At 45.1% G+C, this 26,763-nt stretch overlaps 1 protein-coding gene across 2 annotated transcripts; it reads right to left on the bottom strand.

The window, feature by feature from the left end:
- Positions 1–3,586: 3,586 nt before the first annotated feature.
- On the bottom strand, positions 3,587–26,256 carry LOC125399620 (sialic acid-binding Ig-like lectin 5). 2 transcript variants are annotated; one of them, XM_087901319.1, is made up of 9 exons: positions 21,234–21,335; positions 12,966–13,043; positions 12,533–12,586; positions 10,975–11,280; positions 8,643–8,906; positions 7,531–7,812; positions 7,292–7,394; positions 4,730–4,845; positions 3,587–4,270 (listed from the first exon to the last, which is right to left on the bottom strand). In XM_087901319.1, exons 4-8 carry the CDS (start codon positions 11,252–11,254, stop codon positions 4,743–4,745), a joined length of 1,032 nt encoding a protein of 343 aa, XP_087757445.1. In that variant the 5' UTR covers positions 11,255–11,280; positions 12,533–12,586; positions 12,966–13,043; positions 21,234–21,335; the 3' UTR covers positions 3,587–4,270; positions 4,730–4,742. The 2 variants fall into 2 exon arrangements, with proteins under 2 accessions (XP_087757445.1, XP_087757444.1); XM_087901318.1 differs by lacking the exons at positions 12,533–12,586; positions 12,966–13,043 and adding an exon at positions 25,664–26,256 and having other exon boundaries at positions 21,234–21,332.
- Positions 26,257–26,763: the final 507 nt, after the last annotated feature.

The raw sequence follows: 26,763 nt of genomic DNA, 5'->3' as shown, positions 1-26,763 counted from the left end.
CTCACAGAGATCCATCTGCCTCTGTCTCCCAAATCCTGGGATTAAAGGTGTGTGTCACCATGGCCTGACCTCTAGTGGCTTTAGCTTTGCGCCTGGTCTTCTTGCATCTGGCAAGATTTATTTATCAAAATACAAATAATATACCACTATAGAAACCATCTTTGGGTGGTTTGGATGAGAATGACCCACACTGGTTCATATATCTGAATGTTTGGTCTGCAGTTGATGAGATTGGGAAGGCTTAGTAGATATGGCTATATTGGAGAAGGTGTGTCATGTCATGGGAGGGGGTGGACTTTGAGGCTTCAAAAGCCTAGGACATTCCCAGTTAGTGTGCATACACCGACTTTGTGCTTGTGAATAAGATACGAGCTCCCTACTGCACCTACTGCCTGCCCGCCTGCCTGCTGCCCTGCTCCCCACCATGACAACCATGGGCTCTGACCTCTGCAGCTGTGAGCCCCCCCAACAAACTCTTCCTTTTGTAAGTTGCCATGATGTTTTACGACAACAATTGAAAAGTGACTAAGACATCACCCTTTATTGCCTGCATTGCAGAAACAGAGCCACAGTCTTTAAATAGTTCTGCTTTGCTGTGGGCAGCAGAAGGACCCTGGAGGAACTCTGCAAGGAGACACAGGGTGTGTCTTCCTTCCCCACGTCCCAAGGACTCCTTAACCATGCAGTCTCAGTTTCCGGCTCCGTCAGTGGGTGTGCTGACCCCACCAAGTCCTGGGGGTTGCCGGGTTGAGTAAGTCTCAGACCACAGTCTCAGTCGCTCCCTTCATCTGTAGGAATTGGCAATGACACACGACTGTCTGCCTGGCTCTCTCCTCTCCTCTCCAGGATCGACCACCAACGGCTGACTGAACTATGACATTCCCTTGGGGGCTTAGTCACCCCTTAATCCACAAAGGCAGTTCAGAAGAGCCTCAGGTGACCAAGCCTAGATGGGGACAGAAGTATCTTCCTCTATGAGACATTTGGCCTTCTTTACCCCTATGGGATAAATTTGCATCTTGGTCTGGGTGGTCACCAGACTGTTGTGTATAGCGATATTTTTATTTATGTTTTAATAAATAAAGCTTGCCCAAAGATGAGAAGGGCAAAACTAAGCCACTAGAGGTCAGGCCATGGTGACACACACCTTTAATCCCAGGATTTGGAAGGCAGAGGTAGTGGATCTTTGTGGGTTCAGAACCACCCTGGGCTATACAAGATCAATGCAGAAACAAATCCAAGTGGTGGTGGCTCACAGGTGGGTGGCTTTAATCCCAGGCCTGGGGAATCACCGCCTTTAATCTCAGCACTAGAAGGGATATAAAATGGGAGGAGAGGCTCAGACTGCTTAGTCTTAGTCTGCGGTCGCTCAACCTCGGTAGAGTAAGCCTTCTCTAGTGACTTGATTGCTTTGCTTTTCTGGTCTCCAGACTGAACCCCAATATCTGTCTCTGGGTTTTTATTAATCGTGACCTTGTGTCCCCGTAGCATTCCGGGCAGAGTGTCACCTGGGTCCATGGGGAAATGTTCGATAAATGAGAGAATGAGGAGGAAGGGAGGGAAGAGTGAGAAACGGCGAAAGACAGCTGGGCGTGGCTCAGTCAGTAGAGTGTGTGCCCGGTGCTCATCAAGCCCTGGCATCCTTCCCAGCACCAGTAACCCAGGCGTCGGGATGCACGCTTGCAATCCCTGCACAAGGCAGGCGAAAGTAGGAAAACAAAGTTTAAGGTCATCCTTGGCTACATATGAAGTTGAAGGTCAGCCTGGCCTATATGACACCCTATCTCAAAGAGAGGAGGGGCTGCTGAAAAGAGCTCCATTTGCACCCAAAATGCATGGAACCTACAAAACAACCAAAGCAATGTGAAATATCAGGAACACAATAAAGCATGTGTGGGGGGGTAAAGGGAATGAAAAAACAGATATAAAAACGGAGTAAGGTTAAGGGACCCACCCACAGCAGGTAAGTGTAGCTACCAATGTGGCGCTGTATTCACAACTGTTCTCTTTTTAGGAAGTCTCACCACACACAGCAAAAGTAGCTGGTGATTCCTTCCTGATGTCTCTGCGATTGAGTACCCTGAACCCCACACGACTTTCTGGTGCAGTCAAGGCCCTCTCTCCTCTGATACCTGCCCTTGAGCCATAAGCAAGGACCAGACCACCCACTTGGGATGCAGCTACTTGGGGGTTAGGAGAAGAGGAGGGAAGAAAGGAAGAGGAAGGGAAGAGAAAGAGGATAAGAAAAGGAGGAGAAGGGGGGAGGGAAGAGGGTGAGATAAGGGGAGAGGAAGGGAGAGGCCTGGAGAGGAGCCAGTTTTCCGAGCCACAGCGAGAGCCAGGCTATAGGTATCTGGCTCTGGAGTCTTAGGTGGAGATGGCCTTGCTCCTCTGCAGGTCTGTTGGGGCTGGAGGGGTCTGGCATGTGCCATGATCCATCTACAGTTCCCACATGGACTCTCTGCTTTCTTTCTCCATGGCCCTGGACTATAGCGCAAACAGAGCCGGCCTTTCCTTGGTGGTGGAAAGCCCAGTTCTGTTCTGAGTGTCCACTTGTGCAGGGGTGGACGGGCTCCTTTAGTCCTTGACCTCAGGTGAAAGGTGTTGCTCATAGAAATGTCTTCCTTCTTGAAAGGATAACCACGCTACAGACCACAGGTGAGGTAACAAGGACGGCCAAGGGGGGACTCACTGATTTCCCGAGGCAGCGCAAATAGAAGAGATCGCCTGGATGGATCGTGGGGAAGGTAGGGATGGGAAGCTGAGAGGTCGGGTTGGGGGGTGGGTAAAGAGAGAGGGTACTGGAAAGACGACTGGAAATGGAGGGGCTTTTCAGATTCAGGTAGAAACCTGATGTAATGGAAACTCCCATAAATCTATAAGGATGACCTCAGCTAAGACTCCTAGCAATAGCCATATGTAGCCTGAGAGCAGACTGGTGACCACCCCAACTGTTGTCAGAGAACCTTCATCCAGTAACTGATGGAAACAGATGCAGAGACCACAGCCAAACGTTAGGTCAAGCTCAGGGAATCCTGCTGAAAAGAGGGAGGAAGGATTGTAGGAGTCACAGGGGTCAAGGACATCACAAGAGAACCCACAAAAACAACCAACCTGACTCATAGGAGCGCACAGAGTCTGAAGAAGAGCCAGGGAGTCTGCATAGGACTGACCTAAGCCCCAAGCCCTCTACATACATGTGGCAGTTGTATAGCTTGGTCGATTTGTAGGACTCCTAACAATGGAAACAGAGGCTTTCCTTAATGCTCTGGTTGGCTTTTGGGAACCTGTTCCTCTTACTGGGATGCCTTGCTCAGCCTAAGTACAAGAGGAGGTGCTTAATCTTACTCAGTAAGACTTGATATGCCATGCTTTGTTAATGTACCTGTAGGAGGCCTCCCCTTTCTGAACAGAAATAGAGGAGGAGTGGATGGGAAGGGGGGTCAGAAAGGAGGAAGGAGGGAATGGGAGGAGAGGAGGGAGGGGAAACTACAGTTGGGATGGAAAATTAATTAATTAATTAATTAAATTAAAAAACCCGATCTTTGGAATCTTAAAAACAATCATACTTTTTTTTTGCCATTTATTGATTGCTTGCTTGATTGAGACAGGATCTCATACAGCCCAAGCTGGCCTCCAACTCACTCTGTAGCTGGAACTCCTGATCCTTCCTCCTCTGTCGTTCAGTGCTGAAATGAATGAGGTGTGAGCCACCCCCCAGTTGTGTGGCACTAGGGATCAGCCCCAGGGCTTCAAGAATGCAAGACTAGCAACGCCATCACTGAGCTCAGCCTCAGTCCCTTCGTCCTAATTTCTATGTTAAAATCCAGGCCTTTACCACCTTAGAATAAATCACACTTCTAGACGCGACTTTACAGAGGTAATCAAGTAAGATGAGTTCACGTGGGTGGATTAGACCCAAACATGTACTATGAAAAGACACTAGGGTGGAAATGGCAGGGAACAACTGTCATCCTACCAGCACTGGGCGACTGAAGCAGGAGGATCTCAAAGTTCAAGGTCACACTGAAGTGAGACCATGTCTTCAAAAAAAAGTAAAAGAAGACAGGGAATATAGGAATGGGGTAGAGTGCTTTTCTAGAATCAGCCCAGTGAGGGGCTGGAGTGTGGCTCTGCAGTGGAGCGCTTGCCTGGTATCAGAATGAGCAAGGCCCTACATTCCAAACCTGGAATCACAAAAAACAAACAAACAGACCAAATGTCAGACGAGGAAGAGGAGGAGGAGGGAATGATGACACCAGAGAAGATCCTGTGGGGACACAGAAAGGAGACCGTCATCTCCATGTGAAGGAGAGTGCCCCCAGGAAGGCCAGCCATCTGGACTTTTCCATCTTGGCTGTTATCCTCCAGAATTAAGGAAAAAAACCTGTGGTTTCAGGGCACCCGTTCTGTGGCACTTCTACATGGCAAATGTAAATGCTGACTTTAAAACATTTACACCGGAATCCACTGTCCTGAACGGGAACCATCAGCTTGTCTGAAAGTAGGGCAACGCCTTTGCCATGGTCGCTGCAGGGATCTGAGTAAACCCAGACCTTCATGCAGTTAATACCCTGCCCCTCCATGCTGGCAGGCACATATGGGACTGCCATGACTGGCCCCAAAGAGTGTGTGCCCCCTCCAGGGGTTGTGCCCAGGCGGGCTGGGAAGGCCTGGCTCGCATCCCTTCTGCCAGCCAAGCACACAGCTCAGGCTGACTGGCACTTACCCCAGCCCAGGCTTCAGACTTCAGTCGTTTTGGCTCCTTCTGAAACTGGTTTCAGGATCGGCGCCTCTTTGTTCTTGCAGGTTTGGTTTTCCCCCCACCAGTTAAGCATCTTCATTCTAAGAAAATGAGCCCTGTGGTGAGTGCTGCCTTCAGTCTCTAGCGACACTTCAGTGCTGGACACCCCTGCCCTACCATCACCCCCACCATTCGCGACACCAGCCCGGGACCGCTGCCAGAACACCAGGTTGTCTCCGCGCGCTGGTTCTGAGACCAGTCCACTCGCTGGAAGGAAATCAAACCCTCCCCTCCTGGTGCAGACTCCTCTTTCCCCAGCCTCTGCACACCTTCTGGTCTCTAGGCTAACACCGTCCAGTCTGAAGCACCGATTAATAAAAGCTCAGAGAGAGAAACTGAGGTTCAACCTGAAGATCCAAAAAGCAAAGCAGCCAGTCACTGGCTTTTACCTAGACCTCAGTCTGAAAATGGTGATCCCGCCTCCAGGAATCTCAGAATGGGACTGTGGGGAGCTGTCTCTTCCAGTCTTACAATGCTCTCTGGGGCTGGGATTAAAGGCACGTACTACTGAGATTAAAGGTATGCACCGCCCTGTTTCTATGGCAACTAGTATGGCTACCAGGATTAAAGGTGTACATCATTGCTGGCTGGTCTGTAAGGCTGACCAGCATGACTATTTTGCTTTCCTGATCCTCAGGCAACTTTATTTAATAAAATACAAGTGAAACGTTAGTATACCAGTCCCTAGAAACTGCTCTGTTTTTATCTTGGTCATGGTCTTTCTGAGGTTCCCTATCAGCTTTAGGACAAGGCGCCCTCTTTTATTTATTTATTTATTTATTCATTTATTATGTATACAATATTCTGTCTGTGTGTCTGCCTGCAGGCCAGAAGAGGGCATCAGATCTCATTTCAGATGGTTGTGAGCCACCATGTGGTTGCCGGGAATTGAACTCAGGACCTTTGGAAGAACAGGCAATGCTCTTAACCTCTGAGCCATCTCTCCAGCCCCCAAGCGCCCTCTTTTTGCTTCTCTTGCAATCCAATCTCTCTCTCTCTCTCTCTCTCTCTCTCTCTCTCTCTCTCTCTCTCTCTCTCTCTGTTGGGTCACCTGTGGCTCTGTCTTATCATCCACCTCCCTATCTCTGTCGGCTGGAGCCAGAGTTCTATAGCCGTCCATCGGCCTCTGTCTCTTTCCAGATGAACAGCCTTCTTTTTGGCTTCTGTGTGAATTATGAGAGTGAGATCCAAATTTTCATTTCCTGTCTGAAAAACATCCTTCTACAAAAATAACTGAAAATGGCCCTGAAAGCACCCAACAGAGAACAGACATAAGTGGGAGGCTGCCATGCTCTGAAGACCAGACGCATTGGCTAGGACTCGCTTCAGATGGTTGAGTCGGAGCAGACCTTGGGCACACAATGAATTTACATTTTCTTCATTTTCTGTGTGTGTGTGTGTAAACATGAGTGTGGTGGTCAGAGGACAACTTGCAGGAGCTGATTCTCTCCTTCCACCATTAAACCCTGGGGGTCGGATCGTCAGGGATGGGGACAAGCACTTTTGTTCACGAAGCCATCTTCCCAACCCTGCCATGAACGAAGTTGACTTAAAAGAAGTGTGTATCATGACTTCATTTACAGGTGTAAAATGCACATTTTCTTTAAGCCCATATAGATTGTTTATTAAAAATAAACAAAAATTTGCTGCAAGGAAAACAAATTGCTATTATGCATAGTCTACTTTATGATCCTATTTAATTTAAGCTACAAAGAGGATCAATTGGTCCTGGTGGTACAGACCTTTAATACCAACTACTGGGAAGGCGAGGAAGCCCAAGATCCCTGGATTGGGATTCTGTCTTAAAATAAAAGTGTAAAGAGGGCTGGGGATGGAACACAGTGGTACAGTGCCTACCTAGAATCCCCCAGTGAGGGACCTGGGTAGATTCAATGGTAGGACAATTGTCTGTCATGTTCAAAGACTTATATTCAATTGTCAGTACTGAAAGAAAGTGTGGGGGAAATTTGCTAGAAAGCATTGACATTTCTACTAGGCTAAAAATCACACTGGAAATTGGAATGTTTCAGTTAAGTGATAATAACATAGTTCATATCCACATCTGTGAGATGAAACTAAATTTATGCTTAAAGGGAAGTGGATAGCTTTAAATACCAAGAAAGATGACTGGGACTTAACAATGAGTCTGTTTCAACAGAAACCAAACTGGGAGAAAATGTGATGAAAGAAATGAACATCATAAGTCTAGTGAGATGGCTCCGTGGATAAAGGAACCTGAAACCCAGACTGACCTACATGGTGAAGTGAAAGGACCAACTCCTAGACATTGTCCTCTGACCTCAACTCATACACCATGCATGGCACATGCGTGGACACGTGTGTGTGCACGCGTATGTGCACACACACACACACACACACACACACACACACGAATGAAAGAATAAACACAATTTTACAAATAAAGAATAAGTGCATGTGGTGGGCTCTGGGATGGGTTTGGTGTTGAATTTGAGCTCTGATACTCACATCAGGACAACAAGGAAGAAGAAGAGTAAAGAAGACGCTATGGCCCCATACACGACGCCCTGGATTAGCCCTCTCATGAAGACACTGGAAAGGGAGCTTTTATCTGAAATGAGAGGGAAGAGAGTGAGGTTGTCCTGAGGCTTTCAAACGATGACTCTCTTCCTTCTGTTCTCCGTTTGGTATCATCCTGGCCCTCGTGTTGGTCCCCCAGTCCAGTCACTAGACCTCTACCCTCTTACCTGGTATCAGGAAGATCCTGGAAGCATGGACTCCATATTGGTTCTTCCCCTCACAGCGCAGTCTCCTAATGACTTCTGGTTCCCACATGAGGTGGATGGTGGTGTTGGCCCAGGGTTCCAGTGTGGTGGAGGTCATGTGCAGGATAGTATCGATGCTATTCATACTCACAGGGGTTCCTCCAAGCCACCACTGCACAGAGGGTGTCGGGATCCCATGGAAGGAACAGCTGCATGTTAGTCTCCTCTTCAGGAAACACGAGAAGTTGAGCAGCCTAGCAGGCGCTGTGGAGAAGGGGCAGGGGTCAGAGAGACGTCCACACTTTCCTTCACTTTCTCCAAAGCCAAAATTTATTTTTAATTACGTGCATATGTGTGTCTGTGCATGTGCATGTGCATGTGAGTGCAGTGCCCGCAGAGGCCAGAAGAGGGCGCGGGATTCCCTGCTGCTAGAGTTACAGGTGGTTTGGGCTGCCCAGCATGGGTGCTGGGGAGAACTGAACTGAGTTCCCCTGCAAAAGAAATGTGGCGTGGATGAGAATGCTTCCCAGAGGCTCATGTATTTGAACACCTGGTCCCCAGTTGGTGGTGCTGAGAAGGTTTAGGAGGTGTGGCCTAGTTAGAGGAGGTATGTCACTGGGTGGGTCATTTCCTGTTTGTGCTCTGCTTCCTGTTCATGGTAAAAGATGTGAGCTCTCAGCATCGGCTTCCAGACACCGTGCCAGCTGCCATGCTCTCTGCCACAATGGCTCTGTCCCTCGGGAACCGTAATAAACAGACTCTTTCTGGGATAAGTTTCCTTGATCATGGCATGCTATCACAGCAGCAGGAAGGTGACTGATCCAAGGACTGAACTCTCTCAACCTTTAAACCATCTCGGTAGCCTCCAAACTTCTCATGTGTGGTCCCCGGAACTCCAGAGACATTCTAGAAGCCTGAGCACGGGCAGTTGAGACTCATCTTCTCTCATCATCGATACCAAACTCAGACTTCACTCTTGCGTGTGGTCTCTCAGCCCCAGAGGGGTCCGACTGCTCCCCTCCAGGACCCGGGTCTTGCCCTGGGGCTGACCACTTCCCCACCTGTCGACCCTGGCAGTGCCCACCAGTACTCACAGACCAGTTTTAGCTTGACTTCTTTACTGCTGGTCAGGTTGACTAAGGACAGACTTAAGTGGCATCTGAGGGTGGTGCCCCGGTCCTCAGGCTTTGGGGCACTGGACAGTTCTGAAGAGGAGCGGATGGAGACAATCGTGTTGGAAGACATGGCAGGCCCCTTCCACAGCCCCTGGCAGGTGTCTTCGATGGTACAGATCAAAGTTGCAGGCTCTCTACCCACACCACTTTCTGGGATGTGAATCTCTGGCTTTTGGGTCAGGTCTAGAGGAAATTTTTTTTTTAAAAAAAGTGCATTTAGATTCATACTTTAGGGGCAGGTCACTGTACAGCATTTCCAATTGGAACCCTCAAACTTCTCCCAACAGCCTCACAGAACCTGGGATTGCCTTGATCCTGTGGGGTTTTTTTTGTTTTGTTTTGCCAATTTCTGTTCTCTATCAGGAAGCCCACCCAACTCCACCATATGAACAAGATGAAGGAGTTAGTAAGGGGGAAACCCTTGAATCCAAGTCTGGATTTTTAAAAGGATTAAAATTACATTATTCGGGGCTGGAAATATGGCTAAGCAGATAAAGGCAGTTGCCACCTGCTCCAGTTACCTGAGTTCATCCCTTGGACTCATTCATTGTGGAAGAAAGAACAGACTCTCACAAGCTGTAACTTCTACACACACCGTGTGGCAAGCATGCATGCACGCACTGTGCTGGTTGGTTTTCCATTGCTGTGACAAAGACGCGACCAACCCCAACTTGGAAAGGAAAGGTGTATTTCATCTTACTCTCCCATGTCACATTCCACACTGAGGGCATCACGATGGGAACACAAGCAGGAGCCTGGAGGGAGGACCTCTGCTTCTGGGCTGGCTCAGTCTGCATTTTATACAGCCCAGGACCACTTGTCTTGGGGTATTATCACCCAAAGTGGGTTTAATCATCTCATACCAGTTATTAATCACGAGAATGCCTTATGGAATTGACTATAGGCATTTTCTCAATTGACTCTAGCTTGTGTCAAATTTTCCCAAATGACTCTAACTTGTATCAAATTGGCGAAAAAAAAAAAACGCCACCAACTAAGTGTGCAAACACCCTTACCCCCCAGACACATACAAATGAATATGATAAAACTTAAAAATAGATTTATTCATTTCTCTAGTGTGTGTGCATGCATACTATGGCCTGAACACAGAGAATCAAGGACAATTTGTGGGAGTTGGCCTTTCTTCCAGCATTTGGTTCCCAGGGGTTGAGCTCAGGTCGTCAGTCTTGGTGGGAAGCGTCTTTACCCTCTGGGTCATCTCATACCCTGAAGTCTGGATAAACACTGATGGTGGATGAGTTTCTTGATCTACAGTGCCCGTGGCTCCTCTCATCCTCAGAGTAGACCTCCCACTGTGAGAGCCTACTCAGCCTCATTACCACCCACCACTCCCCAAACCTATCTGTGGTCATTTCCCTCCTCTTTTAAAATGAAAATAATCTTTCTAAGTCCATGTGTGTGTGTGCATGCTCATACAAGTGAACATATATGCTCATACAGACACAACATATATGCGTGCCAACGTGTATGTGTGGAAGTTATAGAAAAAAATCAGGTATCAGTTCTTGCCTTCCACCTTGCTCAGCACGGTTTCTTGTTCTCTGCTGTGAATGCCAGGTTAGCTGACCCTCAGCTTCCCAGGATCCTGATGCCTTTGCCTTTCATCTTGCCTTGAGAATGATGCGATTACAGATGTGTGCTACCATGCCTGGCTTTATGTGGGTAAGCCTGGAACTCACTCTGCAGCCCCCGACTGACATTCTCAAGCACTGAGATCACACACACAAGCCACTATGCCTGCTCTATCTTTGAAATTTCCATTTAGAGAGATGTTATATGTAAAACATTATATTACTTTGGAAATCAAACACCTAAGGTTTTGTAATTTTTACACTAATTAGTTTATGTGTGGCCAGGCATGCATGTCGAGGTCAGAAGACATTTTGCGTGAGTCATTTCTACCATGTGGGCCACAGGGATGGAACGCAGGTCTTCAAGCTTGGGCAAGTGCCTTTATCCATTGACCTGCCTTATCAGCCCCCAACTTTTTTCTAACTGACTTCTTTGTGCTGTTCTCTCTCTCTCTCTCTCTCTCTCTCTCTCTCTCTCTCTCTGTGTGTGTGTGTGTGTGTGTGTGAGAGAGAGAGAGAGAGAGAGAGAGAGAGAGAGAGAGAGAGAACACCTCAAGTAGTATAACATTCAGTGCCTGATGAAGTAACAGCCACCGGTTTACCACTCCCTCTGGACTTCCTACTTCCTAAACCACTTAGTATTCAAGCCTGAGCATCACCTGACATGAAGAGTCCCATGTCCTCTCTCAGATCCTCATAGAGCAAGTAGGTCATGTTTTCCCTTCTGATCACATCACGGGTCAGCAGGATGCAGTCTTCTACTTCCTCTGTGGAGAGACCACCTACAGGGGCTCTGGGCTGACTGGTATCTATACGGAAGCTGATGGTCTCATTAAGCCTGTAGCTCATAGTCGTGGGATTTCTTAGAGATGCCTTAGAAAATTCAAACACACAAGGGACTGTACTGCATAGATCGTCTTCCACTGCTGCTGTCTTCATATCAAACAAAACTGGAGGAAATGACCCTGTGGGGAGAGATCTAAAATGGAAACCAGTTCCACTTCAAGTTTTCAGAGTTCTGCCTGTCAATGAGAGGGTTATGTCACTCACAACAGGCTTGACATTTTCCCATCTCTGAAAAGTCCTTCTTGGTAAGTCTTTATTAATATGCAGCATTGGTCACATCAGATAGCCTGAGTCATGTGATTTATGGTGGGGCAACAGAGTCAGAGCCAGCCCCTACTCTCACTGTTAGGTTCCCACATGTAACACATGTGCCGAGGGCCTAAGTCAGCCCCACGTAGGTTCCCTGGTTGGCAGTTCAGTCTCTGTGAGTTCCTATGAGCCCAGGTTAGTTGATTCTGTGGATTTTTGCATGGTATCCTTGACCCCTCTGGCTCCACACTCCTTCCTCCTACTCTCCCACAGAATTCCCGGAACTTCACCTAATGTTCCCACCAGTTTCTGGGTGAAGCCTCCCTGATAGCAGTGGGCTAGGCACCAGTCTTTGAGAATAACAGAATATTATTAGGTATCATTACATTGCCATTTTTGTCGGGCATGTTGGGTTCTGTCCTAGGTCTCTGGGTTATTTGACGTCTGGGTTCGAAGGTTGTATGGCTGGGCTGATGTCCCAGTCCCTCCACTGGAAGTCTTGCCTGGTTACAGGAGATGGCCGGTTCAGGCTTTGTATTCCTCATTGCTATGAGTCTTTGCTGGGGTCTCCCTCATAGATTTCTGGGAGTTCCCACTGAACTGCGTTTCTAGCTCATCTCAGCGATATCCCCCAGATTCCAGTTGTCTCTCCTTCCACCCTCCCCCTACCTGGTCCCTCCTCTTCCCATCCCCACACACCCTAAGTATACTCTCAAAATCTACTCTATTTTCAATTTTCTCTTCCCAGGGAGATTCAAACATCCTTCCTCGAGGCCTCCTTGTTTCTTAGCTTCCATGAGTCTATGAATTGTAGCATGGTTATCCTCTACTTTACAGCTAATATTCATTTACAAGTAAGAGATGCCCAATCATACTACAAAAGCATTTGTTCAACTATGTTCATAGCATCACGATTTGTAATAGCCAGAACCTGGAAACAACCTAGGTGCCCCTCAATAGAAGAATGGTTAAAGAAGTTGTGGCACATATACACTTCAGAGTTCTATTCAGCGGTAAAAAACAATGACATCTTGAATTTTGCATGCAAATTGATGGAAATAGAAAACACTTTACTGAGTGAGGTAACCCAGACCCAAAAAGAGGAATATGGTATGTACTCACTCTTAAGTGGAGTCTAGCCATAAATAAAGAACATTGAGCCCATAATTCGTGATCCTAGAGAAGATAAATAAAAAGGTGAACCTAAAGAAAAACATATAGTTATCCTTCTGGATATTGGAAGTTGACAAAATTGCCGGGCAGGGGTTGGGAGCACGGGGGTGGGGGTGAGGTGGGGATAAGGGGAGATGGTGGGAGAGAAGGGAGAAGGGGAGGATGGGGATGGGATGGTTGGGATGAAGGAGGGGTGGATGTGGGAGCAGGGAAGTATATATCTTAATTAAGGGAGCCATTTTAGGGTTGGCAAGAGACTTGACTCTAGAGGGGTTCCCAGGTGTCCAAGGAGATGTCCCAGCTTGTTCCTTGAGCAGCAGAGGAGAGGGTGCCTGAACTGGCCTTGCCCTATAGCCACACTGATGAATATCTTGTATATTACCATAGAACCTTCATCTGGTGATGGATGGAGGTAGAGACAGAGACCCACATTGGAACACTGGATTGAGCTCCCAAGGTCCTAATGAGGAGCAGAAGAAGGGAGAACATGAGCAAGGAAGTCAGGACTGCGAGGGGTGTGTTCACCCACTGAGACGGTGGGACTGATCTAATGGGAGATCACCAAGGCCAGTTGGAATGGGACTAATGGAGCATGTGATCAAACCGGACTCTCTGAATATGGCTGATGGTGAAGGCTGACTGAGAAACCAAGGACAATGGCACTGGGCTTTGATTCTACTGCATGGTTGTCTTTCTGCCTGGGTTACCTCACTCAGATGGTCTATTATAACTCCATCCATTTGCCTTCAAATTTCCTGGTGTCCTTGTTTTTACCAGCTGAGCAGTACTCATTGTGTAAATGGACCACACTTTCTTTATCTGTTCTTCAGTTGAGGCACATCTAGATTATTTCCAGTTTCTGGCTATGACAAATAAAGCTGCTAAAAACACAGTTGAGCAAATGTCCTTATCATGTGGTGGAACATCACAAATATATGGAGTATATAAATATATGGAGTATATAAATATATGGAGTATATAAATACCATATATTTGGGTATATGTCCAGGAGTGACATAGCTGGGTCTTGAAGTAGATCAATTCCCAACTTTCTAAGGAACTGCCGTATTGATTTCCGTAGTGGATGTAGAAGTTTGCATACCCACCAGCAGTGAAGGAGTGTTCCCCTTGTTCCATATCCTCTCCAGAATGAGCTATCACTTGTGTTTGTGAGCTTTGCCATTCTGACAGGTGTAACATGAAATCTCAAAGTAGTTTTGATTTGTGTTTCCCAGTGGCTAAGGCTATCGAACATTTAAGAGCTTCTTAGCCATCGGAGATTCTTCTGTTGAGAATTCCCTGTTTAGATCTGTACCCTGTTTTTAATTGAATTATTTGCTTTGTTGATGTCTAGTTTCTTCAGTTGTGTGTTTGTGTGTGTGTTTTGGATATCAGCCCTCTGTCAAATGTGAGATTGATGAAGATCTTTTCCCATTCTGCAGACTGCTGTTTTGTCTTGTTGACAGTGTCCTTTGTCTTAAAGAAACTTCATTTTCATGAGGTCCCAGTTATTAATTTTTGATCTTGGCATCAGTGCTATTGGCTTCCTGTTCAGGAAGCTGTCTCCTGTGCCAGTGTGTTCAAGTCTATTTCCCAAGTTCTCTAATAGCAGGTTCAGTGTGATTGGATTGATTAGATCTTTGATTCACTTGGACTTGAGTTTTGTGCAGATGATGGATATGGATATATTTGAATTCTTCTACATGCAGACATCTGGTTAGACCAGCACCGTTTGTTGAAGATGCTTTCTTCTTTACATTGTACAATTTTGTCTTCTCTGTCAAAAATCAAGGGTCCATAGATCTGTAAAGACCATAAGTCACCCAAATAATCCCACACCAGTGCAGAATTATGAATAATAAAAGGGTTATTTATTTAATGGGAAAACTTACAGATCACTGTCCTAGACAGCAGTCCTCTGAGTGAACAGGAATAGAGTCTAGCAGCTGGAAGTGGGAACCAGAAGCAAGAGAGTGGGCACACAGTTACCTCTGCTTTTTACAGTTTAAGAGACCATGACCGAGTGGGTTGGAATCTTAAAGGCTATTGACTGAAGGAGCAAAATGTGCTCCCACAGCACCTCCCCATTTGGTTTAAATAAGAGAGTTCCAAACCCAATACAAAACTATATACACATGAACAGATATCAAGTATAATTAGAATTACAGCGAGCATAAACAATATTCAGCAAGGAACATATGCTAGCTGTTTTAATAAACGTTCTGTCCTATGGAGTCTAAGTCTTGTATAGGAAATGGCTTGGCTAGATCATAAGAGTACAGTAACTGTGACTATCTAATCTTTAACCCCATCAAAGGCTTGAGAAGGAAGATAATATTACTTGAGAAGGCAGGAAGTATAAATGGGACAACAAAACAGGAAGTAGAGGCAGGTCAATGAGAACAGGAGAATTCTGGGAAGAAGGAAGTCCTAGTCTGAAGTAGTGACCCAGCCACAGAAGAAGCAAGATGTGACTGCCTCGCCGAGTAAGGTACCAAGTCACATGACTAACAAAGACAAGAATAATGGGCTAATATAAGCTATAAGAGTTACTAAGAAGCCTGAGTTAATGGGCCAATCCGTTTATAACTAATGTAGACCTCTGTGTGATTTCTTTGGGACTTAACGACTGTGGAAACTGGGCAGGACAGAAAACTCAGTCAACACTTCTGGGTCTTCGATTCTATTCCATTGACCCACCTGCTGTTTTTATGCCAATACCATATGGTATAGAAATGGGTTCATTTAAATTGTAAGAGGTAGTTAATAATAAGCCTGAGGTAATAAGTGAAGCAATTTCTAATTAATATTTAGCCTCTGAATGGTTTTTCAGGAACTGGTGGATGAGACAGAAACTTCCCAAATGGCATAGCAATGTGGGCCTCTCAAACTTCCATAGGGCCTGAGAAAACTTTTAAAAAGGTTCTGAAATCATAGAAATGGAGCCACATTGGGCTTCCAGGTCTGACAGTCTCATGTCAGCAGCAGCACAGAGATGCAGCGTCTTCCAATAGCTGCCTGCAAGATGGAGCTGGCCACCAGCTGTCATAAGCACAGTGGCATGGTGGGTTTCCGTCATCTCACACAGGCCTCAGTGGAGACAGGCTAATCATCCTGCACTGTGTGGAGGATTTAACTTTTGTTCATAGACACAAAAAAAGTGTGTAGATTGGTTGCTCACTACCTGATGGCAGCACTGGGGTGGGGGGACTGGTGAGCATGATGCTCATTGGATCCTCTGCCATGTTGAAAAGCCGAGCAGAATGGAATCAACAGCCAAGGCAGCTGCTCTGGCCCTAGCCATACCCACTTAACAGTTTAAAACAGTGATCACAAATGACAACAGATATGCAATAAAGGCAGATTCAGAATAAATAGGTCACAATGTGTCTAAAAATTGTACGTAGGCTTGAGAGAGAGAGAGAGAGAGAGAGAGAGAGAGAGAGAGAGAGAAGAGACACTGATTTAAAAAATATTTTAAAAAAGTAAAACGAAGTCTTTAAAGAGACAGTAAAAATAATATTAAAAAGTCACATAATGATGAAAAATACACAGGGAGTCTGGATCATGTATAGTATTGTGGTGATTTTGAATTTTTTTGCTGGCTGATGGAAAAGAGACAGCTGCTGAGAGATATGGGACTGAAAGAGAGACTGATAAAATATACAAACCTAAATATTTATAAATGCCTTATCTTTAAAACAGAAGTCAAAAAATATATTTGTAAAATAGAACTTAAAAGATATACTGCTTTGGAGAAGCAGTTTTGCTTTTGTTTCCATAAGAAATAGAGGTTTTGGATTCACTTCAGGTTAATATGGACCAGCTTTGATCAAGAGAGACATCCTGAAACTTGACAGGTTACCACTAGTCCTCCCAGGACTCAGTCATCACCTCAAAATTTTATCAAGCACCCTAAAGTTATTTCACCTACAGACAGCAGGAAGCAGTTTAGAGAAAATGATGTCCACATTCCCAAGAGTTTTGGCATTTATAAATGGTCTTTAGTTATTTGGTAGGTTATGGATGTTTGTTATATTTAGGTGAATATAGGAATATAGAATAAAAAGACAACTATTAATCTCAGATTTTTTCATTGACATGGATTTTGGTATAGTGATACAAATTTAAAGTTAATTTTGTTACACTGTTTATATGTTTCTATTCTTGCTTAAAGGATTTTGGTTTACTGGTACAAATTTATGGTCAATTTTGTTATGCTATATGTATATTTCTACTCTTGTTAATGGTGTTATGTTTATGCAGCTCATTTTAAATGTAACATATAGTTAAAAATACAAATTAATAGTTATCTATAATAGTCAAACACAATGTTAGGTTTTCTGGATATGCAGAGGTATATTTTAGATGAATGGGTAATCTTCAAACACTTCAAAGACCTACATAATATGGCTTTAAAAATGTTATAAAAACATATACTTCTCTCAATAGTGAGAGACATCTGTTCTTGGCAGCACCAATACTTCAAGAGGATGATGGGCACTGAAGAAGCTCCTCATCTAGTTTGCTTTCAATGTAGCAAGGCTAGACATTTGGGCAAGAAACTACTACTCTTGCCTGGGCTGCTTGACAGTATGTTATATAAACTGGATATGCAGGACCATAGAGAAATGACAGCTGAACTCACCAAAACAAGGTGAGACTGATGTGGAATGTCCTTCTGTATATGCATTGCTTTCATTGGCTAATGAATAAAGCCACTTTGGCTTATGGCAGGGCAGAATATAGTCAGGCTGCAAGAGAGAAGACAGAGTCGAGGAGATGCCATGTAGCTGCTGAAGGAGAAAGATGTCAGGCCAGACCTTACCAGTAAGCCACAGCCTCATGGCAATACATAGTTGAAAAGAAATTGGTTAATTTAAGATATAAGAGCTAGCTAGAAAGATGCTTAAGCCATTGGCCAAACAGTGTTGTAATTAATATAGTTTCTGTGTGGTTATTTGGGTCTGGGTGGCCAAAAACAAAAGAGCAGTCTCCATTCACAAAATGGTGCCCACCGTCTGAGGCATGGATCCACATAAGACCTAAAAAAACCTTGAGAAAAAAAGAGGGTTTCTAGACCCACAAAAATGGGAGCCTAGGGCAGACTTTTGCTGGCTGCATTTTCTCAGATAGGCTCTGTTTGCTGGCAGCAAGTAGAGACACAGCTCCTTTTAAGAGAAGGCTTCCTGACTCAGCATCAGCAACAAAAACTGCATGACTTCTTTAAACTGCATGGCTTCCTGGTTCATGCTAGCAGCACAAACTCTGGTTCTTTTGGGAGGTTCTGCACTTAAATGGGGTTTGCGAGCAGCATGCCACTAGTTTCTTAATGGTGACTTAGACCCACTGTGTCCCTGGAGCTGGGGCAGTGAGCATGGTTCACAGAGGTGGTTCAGCATGTTGGATGGGGCAGAGCCAACAAGCAGGGCTGTAGAACTGGTCCTAGTCATCCTTTCTTAGCATTTAAAAAGAAATTCCTGGTCAGAAAATGATTACAGATACAATATATATATATATATATATATATATATATATATATATATATATATATATATATAGAGAGAGAGAGAGAGAGAGAGAGAGAGAGAGAGAGAGAGAGAACGAGAGAGTAGGCAGAGTCAAGGAGATACCATGACGCTGTTCAAGGAGAAAGATGCCAGGCTGGAACCTTGATGGTAAGCCACAACCTTGTGGAAATACATAGATTAAAAGAAATGGCTTAATTTAAGATATAAGAGCTAGTTAGAAAGATGCCTAAGGCATTGGCACAACAGTGTTGTAATTAATATAGTTTCTGTGTAATTATTTGGGTCTGGGCATCCAGGAGCAAAAGAACAGTCTCTGTTTACATGAGACAGTCCTTCAGGGTTCCTGCTTTGTGCAAGACTCTGCCAGACATTCTGTAAAACATAGGAGAAAAATTCACAGACTGACAAATTTTGCTAAAATAGGCAGGACAACCCTTCAAGTGTCCTGCTTCACTGAGAAATCTACCAGACACTCTAGGTCTGTAGGCTGAAGATGGATGCCCCAATGCTACATAAGAACTTTAAGTGACTATCCAGGATAGATATCTCTGTCATTTCTAGAGTTTTGGAAGTTACTTACAATACACTTCCTGGTTACTCAGGTAATATTTTATCATTCTGCGGTCTTTGATGGAGTTGAAGACTAGACAGTTATAACTACATTTTTCCTTAGTTACAACAAAAGATAAATTAGATATAAAACTTTAAAGTCACAAAGATAGATAATAGAGTATTTAATTTTGTCAAACACAAATAGACTAAATATTTAATTGTAATTCTTGCTTGATTCCTCTTATAAATGTAATTTTATTATGTTAAAACCTTTATTTTTAATTAGACAGGAAAGGGAAGATGATGTGAAATCTCCCTTTGTATGATGTAAGTATGTTTTACTACCATTGATTACTAAAAAAGCTTCCTTATAGCTAGGAAATACAAATAAAGATAAAGAAAAAAAAGAAGGCAGAGTTTGGGAGATATCAACAGCTGTGTGAAAAGCAAGATGTGAGGTAACAAGCCACAAGCCTCATGGTAAAATATAGAATAATAGAAATGGGTTCATTTATGTTGTAAGAGCTAGTTAATAATAAGCCTGAGCTAATAGGCCAAACAATTTGTAATTAATATTAAACTTCTGGGTGGTTATTCAGGAACTGAGGGATGGAAGAGAAGCTCTCACTAACAAAATTTCTAGCCTAGATTGGCTTCAAACTGATTATAGCCACTCCCTAGGTACTGAGATTATGACATGCACCACCACATACAGTTTTATGTAAGTCAGGGAACCAAACCCGGGGTTTTGAGCATGTTAGGCAAATACCTCATTAACTGAGCCACATTTTCATACCCAATTCCATTAAATTGTTTTAAAAAATACTATTTTATTTATTCCGTAAAATTTCATACTTGTATACAATGTAGCTTGATCGTATGCACCCCAAGCCCTGCTCCAGTTCCCCTCCAGGATACGCCCAACACCTCCTCCCTCCCAACTTCAAGTCTGCCTGTGTATTTATTTTAAACCACCGAGTCCAGTTTTTGCTGCCCATATTTAATGGGATGGGGTCATTCAGTGCAGCATGGGGAGCCTACCAGTAGCCACCTCACAAAGAAAAGAGACTCCTCCAGCAGCCATCAGCTGTCGCTAGCTCCTCAGAGACATGACCTCAGTAGCTCCTCCACCTTCCTTGTTTAGATATGTGACTGGCTTGGTCTTGTGCTGGTACCCATACCTACTACGAGTTCATGAAGGCAACAGCCAAGTATTGTCTAGAAGACAGCATCTCCTAGCATTCTTCTCCATTCTCGATCTCTTGAAGTTCTTCTGCCCCTTCTTCCAGAATGTTCACTGAACATTGCAAAGTTGATATCAAAGTTCCCTTTCCAGAAGAATACTCAGTCTCTCCCTTTTAACAACAATTTACTTTTTTCAAGATATTATTTTTAACTATGTGTATGTATGTATCTCTGTGTGGGTATATGCACATGTGTTTGGTAACTGAGAGCTGCCAGAAGTGCCCAGTGTCCTGGAGCTGGAGTCATGGGTGGTTGTGAGCCACCTGACATGGGTTCTGGGAACTGAACCCACATCCCCTGCAAGAGCACATTCTTAAGTGCTAAACCGTCCAGCTCCAGGGCCACATTCTATCTCTCTCTTTCTCTCTCTCTTTCTCTCTCTCTCCCTTCCTTACATCTTCCCTCTCCCACCTCTCTGACAGGGTTTCTCTGTATAATCCTGGCTATCCTGAAACTCTTTGTGTAGATCAGGCTGGCCTCAAACTCACAGAGATCTACATGCCTTTTCCCCCAAGCGCTGGGATCAAAGGTGTGTTCCCCCACAGCTCATTGTTCACGGTCTCTCATTCTTCACACTTTGACTAGCTCTAAGTCTCTGCAGCAACCCCTGTCCATTGCAATAGAATTCTTTCAGTCAGTACCACCCAACCCAGCTTTTGGTTTTGTCGTTGTCCTTGTTAGTATGAACTGTATTTCATTACCTCATCACCCTGCATCATTCCTGAGCTACTGAAAAAAATGGGTTCAACAGTACCAATGTTGCATTGAAGTAGGAATTAAAGAAAAATTACTTTTGTGTAGCTTCTTCCTCCAGATAAAAAAATTACTTCCTAGAGAAAGAAGGAGGGCTTAGGAGCGTCATTACATTTTCAGGATTCATGAGGTTCTTCTGTGAGGTTATATAAACAATAAGGAATTTCTGGGAGACAGGAACCTCTTTAATGAAGATGTCTACAAACTGTGCAAAGAGATCCAGGAATGAAGCTTCTGTGAGCACCCACCATGCTTGGAGTATGGGGACAGATGTGCTTTTTAGTGATACAGCTTGTCTCCACATCACCTGTCTCCTGCAAGCAATCCCAACAAAGACACTGGGTTCCCAAACTAAACTCTAGTGAATCAATTCTCTGATGTGTTTGTGTCTCCATACCCAGTGAATACAGATGGTCTCCTGGGGGAGGTCATACAGAGACAGAGTCATATGGTCTTCTGTAAGAGCCATGTGGCCTGTAACTTAGCTGTAGCTCATAGCAAACAGTTATTTTGCTGTTTCTTTTCCCTTCCTCTTCCATTGCCCCAGGTCTCACACTTGTGTTACTTACCTAAACACAACAGAGGTAGGGCTAAGATCCTCCACAGCATCCCAGGAACAAAACACAAGGATGGCTCCTGTTGCTTTCTCTGGCCTCGAAATAAATGTCCTGTAGAGCATGATTTGGGCTGGGTAAGAACAAGGGCAGCCACAGAGGCAGGCAGTTGGGGCAGAGATAACGTCACTATTTATCGGGGCATTTATCTCCATGACCGTATTTAAGAGTTCTTTATCTTGTCAACTGGGTGCTTCTTGGCAACAGACGCTGTGAAATTTGAGGACAGGCATATTTACCATGACTCTCTGTGAGCCTAACATATCTTCTTCCTTCTTTTCTAATTGTTTCTCCTGTCTTCTCTCTCCTTTAAGATATAGAAGATTAGATTCTCTCTAGTATACAAGTTTGTCTCAAAATTCATGGAATGGTTTTAAGACTGTTGGGGAACTAGGTATGGTTGTTAAGAAGGTCACTTTGGGTCTGCACTGAAGGAGAAGATAATGGAGTTTGAACTGGAATAGAAGATAGGGCACAGATTTAGGAGGGATATGTGAAGCAGGGGCGATAACCCCATTGGTAAAGTGGTTGCTATGGAAGTATGTAAACCTGCATTTGGACACCCAGTACCCGGAGGCAAAGCCAGGTACAGTAGAGGGATAGAAATAGGTACGTAGGCAGGAAACGAGAGAGAGAGAGAGAGAGAGAGAGAGAGAGAGAGAGAGAGAGAGAGAACACTCAGTGCTCAGGGAGAAGAGACAAAAGGATTTTTGGAGCTTGTTGACCAGTTAGCCCAGAAAAAAACAGAGAATTGTAGGTTCAGTGAGAGAGCCTGTCTCAAAATTAGTCAGTCATGGTGGTACACACCTTTAATACTATTACTTGGGTAGCAGAAGCAGACAGACCTCTGTGAGTTCAATGTCATTTGTGTGTGATCCTGTCTCAAAAAATTAAATGGTAGAAATCAATTGTGCTGGTTAGTTGTAATTGTCAACATATCATGATCTAAAAACATTTAAGGGGAGAGCCTCAACTGAGGAACTATCTAGGTCAAGTTGTCTGCAGGGGGTTGTCTTCACTGTTAGTTGATGTGGGAAGACCCAACTTATTGTGGATAGCACCATTCCTTAGGCAGGTAGTCCTGGACTATATGAGAAAGCCAGTCAAACATGAACAACCTAGGCACGAAGGTGACATGGAAGCAGTTGATTCTCTCTACTCTGACAGTGGAACTAATGTGACTGGCCACCGCAGTTCCTGTCTTGACTTTCCTAAAATGACGGACTGAGACCTAAAAATGACAAACCAAATAAACCCTTTCCTCCTCTATGTTGTTTTTGGTTGGGACAGTTTATCATAGCAAAGAAGTAAAACTAGAACAGCAATCAAAGAAGACATCGACCATCTACCTCTAGCTCATATAGGTGCATGTGTGATGTGGGAGTCCCCTTTGTAAGCTATGAATATGTTTTATTATCATTGGTTATTAAAGGAGCTATTTTGATCAATGGCTTGGTAGAGTAAAGCCAGGCAGGAATCCAAACAGAGCTATAGAGAGAAAGTAGGCAGAGTCAAAAAGACACTATGGAGCTGCTGGAGAAGGATTCTTCCAGGCAGAACCTTACCAGTAGGCCACAACTTCATGGTTATTCACAGATTAATAGAAATTGGTTAATTTAAGATGTAAGTGTTAGCTAGAAATATGCATAAATTATTGGTCAAACAGTGTTGTAATTAATGTCGCTTCTGTGTTATTCACATATTCCAGGTGGCCTGGAAATGAATGAGCAGTCTCCGTCTACACATGTGAGTATATATACACAGTTGAGAAAATGAGAAGCATGTATAAGAAATGGAAATTAAACTGCTCTTCTGCGTTCAAGGCTCTCTGTGACTTTCCCCCAACGGTTGCACGCTCTCCGCCAACCTCTCCTGTCTTTCCCAGGCAGAGTAGAAAACAGGCTCTTCTCCACGCCCTATCCATTCTGTGTTTCCTCTGCTACTGCCCCTACAGTCCTCCCTGCCACCTTCAGATCCTCCCAAGTCCCTTGGTACTGTTTGTACTTCGCTTTTTCTGGCCTTGAACACCTTTCTTCTTTACATTTTCCCCTTTCTCCTCTTCTGTTGAGATAATGTCTTATTAGGTAGCTCAAACTGTCTGGGAACTCACTATTGTAGCTCAGGTTGGCCCCAAACCTCCCGAATGCTGAGATTACAGATATGAGGACCCTCTCTCCAATCAGGACGTTCGCCTGTGCTAGAAAGTCCTCTGTCATGGAGCTGTATCTTCAGCCTCGGGGCTTGAACTCTTGATCGTTCTGCCTCCACCTCCTGAGTGCTAGTGTTGCAGCCGTTCACCACCATGCCCAGCTTAATGCATTGATGGGGACTGAGCCCAGGGTTTTGTGACTGCCAAACAAACACTCTGTGAACTACATCCCAGCTCTCATTTTCTTTTTGTCATTATAAATAAAGACCTATATTTAATTTATGTGTATGAGTGTTTTGTCTGCATACATGTAAATGTATTGCATCCTGTAGAGGCTAGAAGAGGGCACTGGATCCCTGGACCTAGAGTATAGATGCTGGGAACCAGAGCTGTCTGTAAGAGCATCGAGTGTTCTTAACCACTGGTCCATCTCTCCAGCCTCCCACTTTCCTTCTTTTGAGACAGGCTATCACTATGTAGCCCTGGATAACCTGGAACTCACAGAAATCTGCCTTCCCTGCCTCTGTAGGGCTGGAATCAGAGACATATGCCGCCAAGCCTAGCTTTCATTTTTCCAACAGGGCCTTATTAGGTACCCCAGGCTACCCTGGCCTTATTAGGTACCCCAGGCTACCCTGGCCTGACTGTTCTCCTGCCTTAGCCACCCAAGAGCTGAGATGACAGGCATGCTTCCTAATTCCCAGTCCAGTCCAATGTGACTTCCTCCTGGAACCTGCACATCCTGCACCCCAGGCTCACAACAGCACCCCTCTGTGACATCATTTCTAGGGCATTGTCTCATGCAGACCGTGAGCATTTCATAAATGATATTCACCCCTGGCTTCCTCCTCATTATTTCAGATTTGCTTAGCCAATCACTTCTGAAGCTTCAAAAGAAAACTTCTAAAGGTTCTCCTAAAAATATGTCTAGTACTCTGCCATCTAAAGACGGCTTACAGCGCAGAGCCAAGCAGAAAGCAGCCACTGTGAAACTGTTATCAGCAGGACTGAGCAGGTGGTCAGTAATAAAGAGAGCTTCCTGCTGTTCTAGAGGACCGCGTCCAGTTCAGGAGCCATGTCGGGTGGTCCAGGGCAAACAAAAGCATCTACTCACCCCTCCCCTTCCCCTCACAACTGAGCTTCAAAGGCCTGCATTTTGCATATAGTTTTAGTTAATAAGCTTCCAGGGTCTGTCTGTTTTGAAACAGTCTCAGATTGTAATGCAGGCTACCCTAGAAATTACTATGGAGTTCAGCTTGGCTCAGACTCATAACAGTTCTCCTGTTTGAGTTTCCTGAATACTCGAGGTATAGGCATGAGGGACCCCTGTCAGATTCAGGATACGTCTTTGAACCCAGTTTTCACGGTAAAGACAATAATCTCAGGGTGAGCGTTGAAGGGGATATGTCTTTCCCGGAAGCAGTAAATCCAGATGATTTGTCTCATCAGATAAAATTACCATCCAGCCAAGCCCGGCTGATGAGACCAGTGTGAGACCCAATCTCAAAGAAGGTGATGGCATCCCTGGGGATGGCATGCGTGGTGGCGTGAATAAGAATGGCTCCGTGGGGACCATGGGAGAGGGCAGAAGGGGAGGGGAGTGGAGAAAATACACAACTCAATAAAAACAATTTTAAAAAAGAAGGGTTCCAATAGTCTCATGCATTTGAATTTTTTGTTTGCTTTTGTTTGTTTGTTTTTTTGTTTGTTTTTCAAGACAGGGTTTCTCTGTAGCTTTGGAGCCTGTCCTGGAACTTGCTCTTGTAGACCAGGCTGGCCTCGAACTCACAGAGATCCACCTGCCTCTGCCTCGGGAGTGCTGGGATTAAAGGTGGACACCACTACTACCCGACTTGAATGTTTAGTTCTCAGTGAAAATGTTTGGATGGATGAGGGTGTGTGGCCTTGCTGGAGGAGGTGTGTCCACTGGGGACTTAAGAAATTTCAAAAGCTCACGCCAGACCTATGTCTGTTTGTCTGTCTCCCTGCTTTCTGCCTGTGGAGCAGGATGTAACGCTCTCAGCTACTGTTCCACTGCTGTTCTTGTCTGCTTCCCACCGTGATGCTCAGAGGCGAATGCCTTCTTCAATGGTAAGCGAGGCCCCAGTTAAATGCCTGATTATGGTGTCTCTTCACAACAATGAAGCAGCACTAGAACAACACCCAAGGGAATCGCTAAGCCTTCACATGCGTGTCTACACATGGACACCCGCACATACATACCTACACTCCTCACCTGCAAACTGGGAGCTGTTCTTGAGGCTCTCTTTTCCTTTGCAGAGTCTCAATATGTGGTCAATGTGTGGCTAAGACTGACCTAGAACGCCCTCCATAGTCCTGACTGGCCTTGACCTCCTGAACCCCCGTTCGTCTTTGAATGCTAGTGCAGATCCGAAGATGATCTTGGATCCTCTGGAGCTGGAGTTACAGGCGATTGCGAGCCACCCGACTCGGGAACTGAACTCCAGCCTTCAACAAGAGCCGTAAGCACTCTAAGCTGCAGAGCTGCCTCTCAGCAACTTCTCGTCCCTCCCCTCAATTTTTTCTCCAATTCTCCCTCCTGGTCTCGGTTTCCTAGGGCTCTGGGCTCCTCAGCATGCCTTATCTTGGGTTTTCCAGGGAAGGTTCGCAGAAAGCATCCAGTGAGGGGCTATCTTACAATTATAGACACTGGCTGGGGAATTTAAGTCCAGAGGGATAAACTGATTCGGCTGATTTAAGGACACAGTGCCCACCCCGATGAACCCACAGGAAGAATAGCACTGGGCAGACTGGGAGGTACTAAGTCTGAGAAACCATAACTGACTAGCTCAGATATTCTTGAGAAGCCCCGCCCACAGAGGTACCAACGAGCAGGCGCATGCCTGTTCAGAACAAACCAGAGTCTGAAGGTGCTAAACGGGAATCTACGGAGCGTGGAGCCGCTGAAAAGTAGCCGATTTCCTTCTGAGCAGGCCCTTCAGCAGCCAGCGCTACTGTTCAAAGATTTGTTTTCTTGAGCAGGAGGTTCTAGACGCTGCAAAAGCTAGACTAGCCGTCTCTTAGAGGACATCCCTGCCTCAATACCCCCATGCAAGTGGGAGGGAGGGTCTGGACCTCCCACGCCCAAGCCCTCCCTGACCTATTTCCAACGTGGCCCCATCACTTTTCCTTTGTTTTTGTTTTAAGATAGAGTTTTAATCAGAAGCCAAGGCCGATCTGCTATGGGAACTCACTTGAGCCTAAAGGACTGGGATTACAGGCACGCTGAGCCATCACACTTGATTTTCCACCAGTCCTTCGTCTCATTCTCTTCTCTTTTGCCAAATCTACCAACAACACTCGCTTTCTCCCATC

Source organism: Myodes glareolus, chromosome 24, assembly GCF_982192425.1.
Source record: "Myodes glareolus chromosome 24, mMyoGla1.1, whole genome shotgun sequence".
In the NCBI taxonomy this organism is placed as follows: Eukaryota; Metazoa; Chordata; class Mammalia; order Rodentia; family Cricetidae; genus Myodes; species Myodes glareolus.
This window is presented reverse-complemented; position numbering and strand designations above follow the sequence as displayed.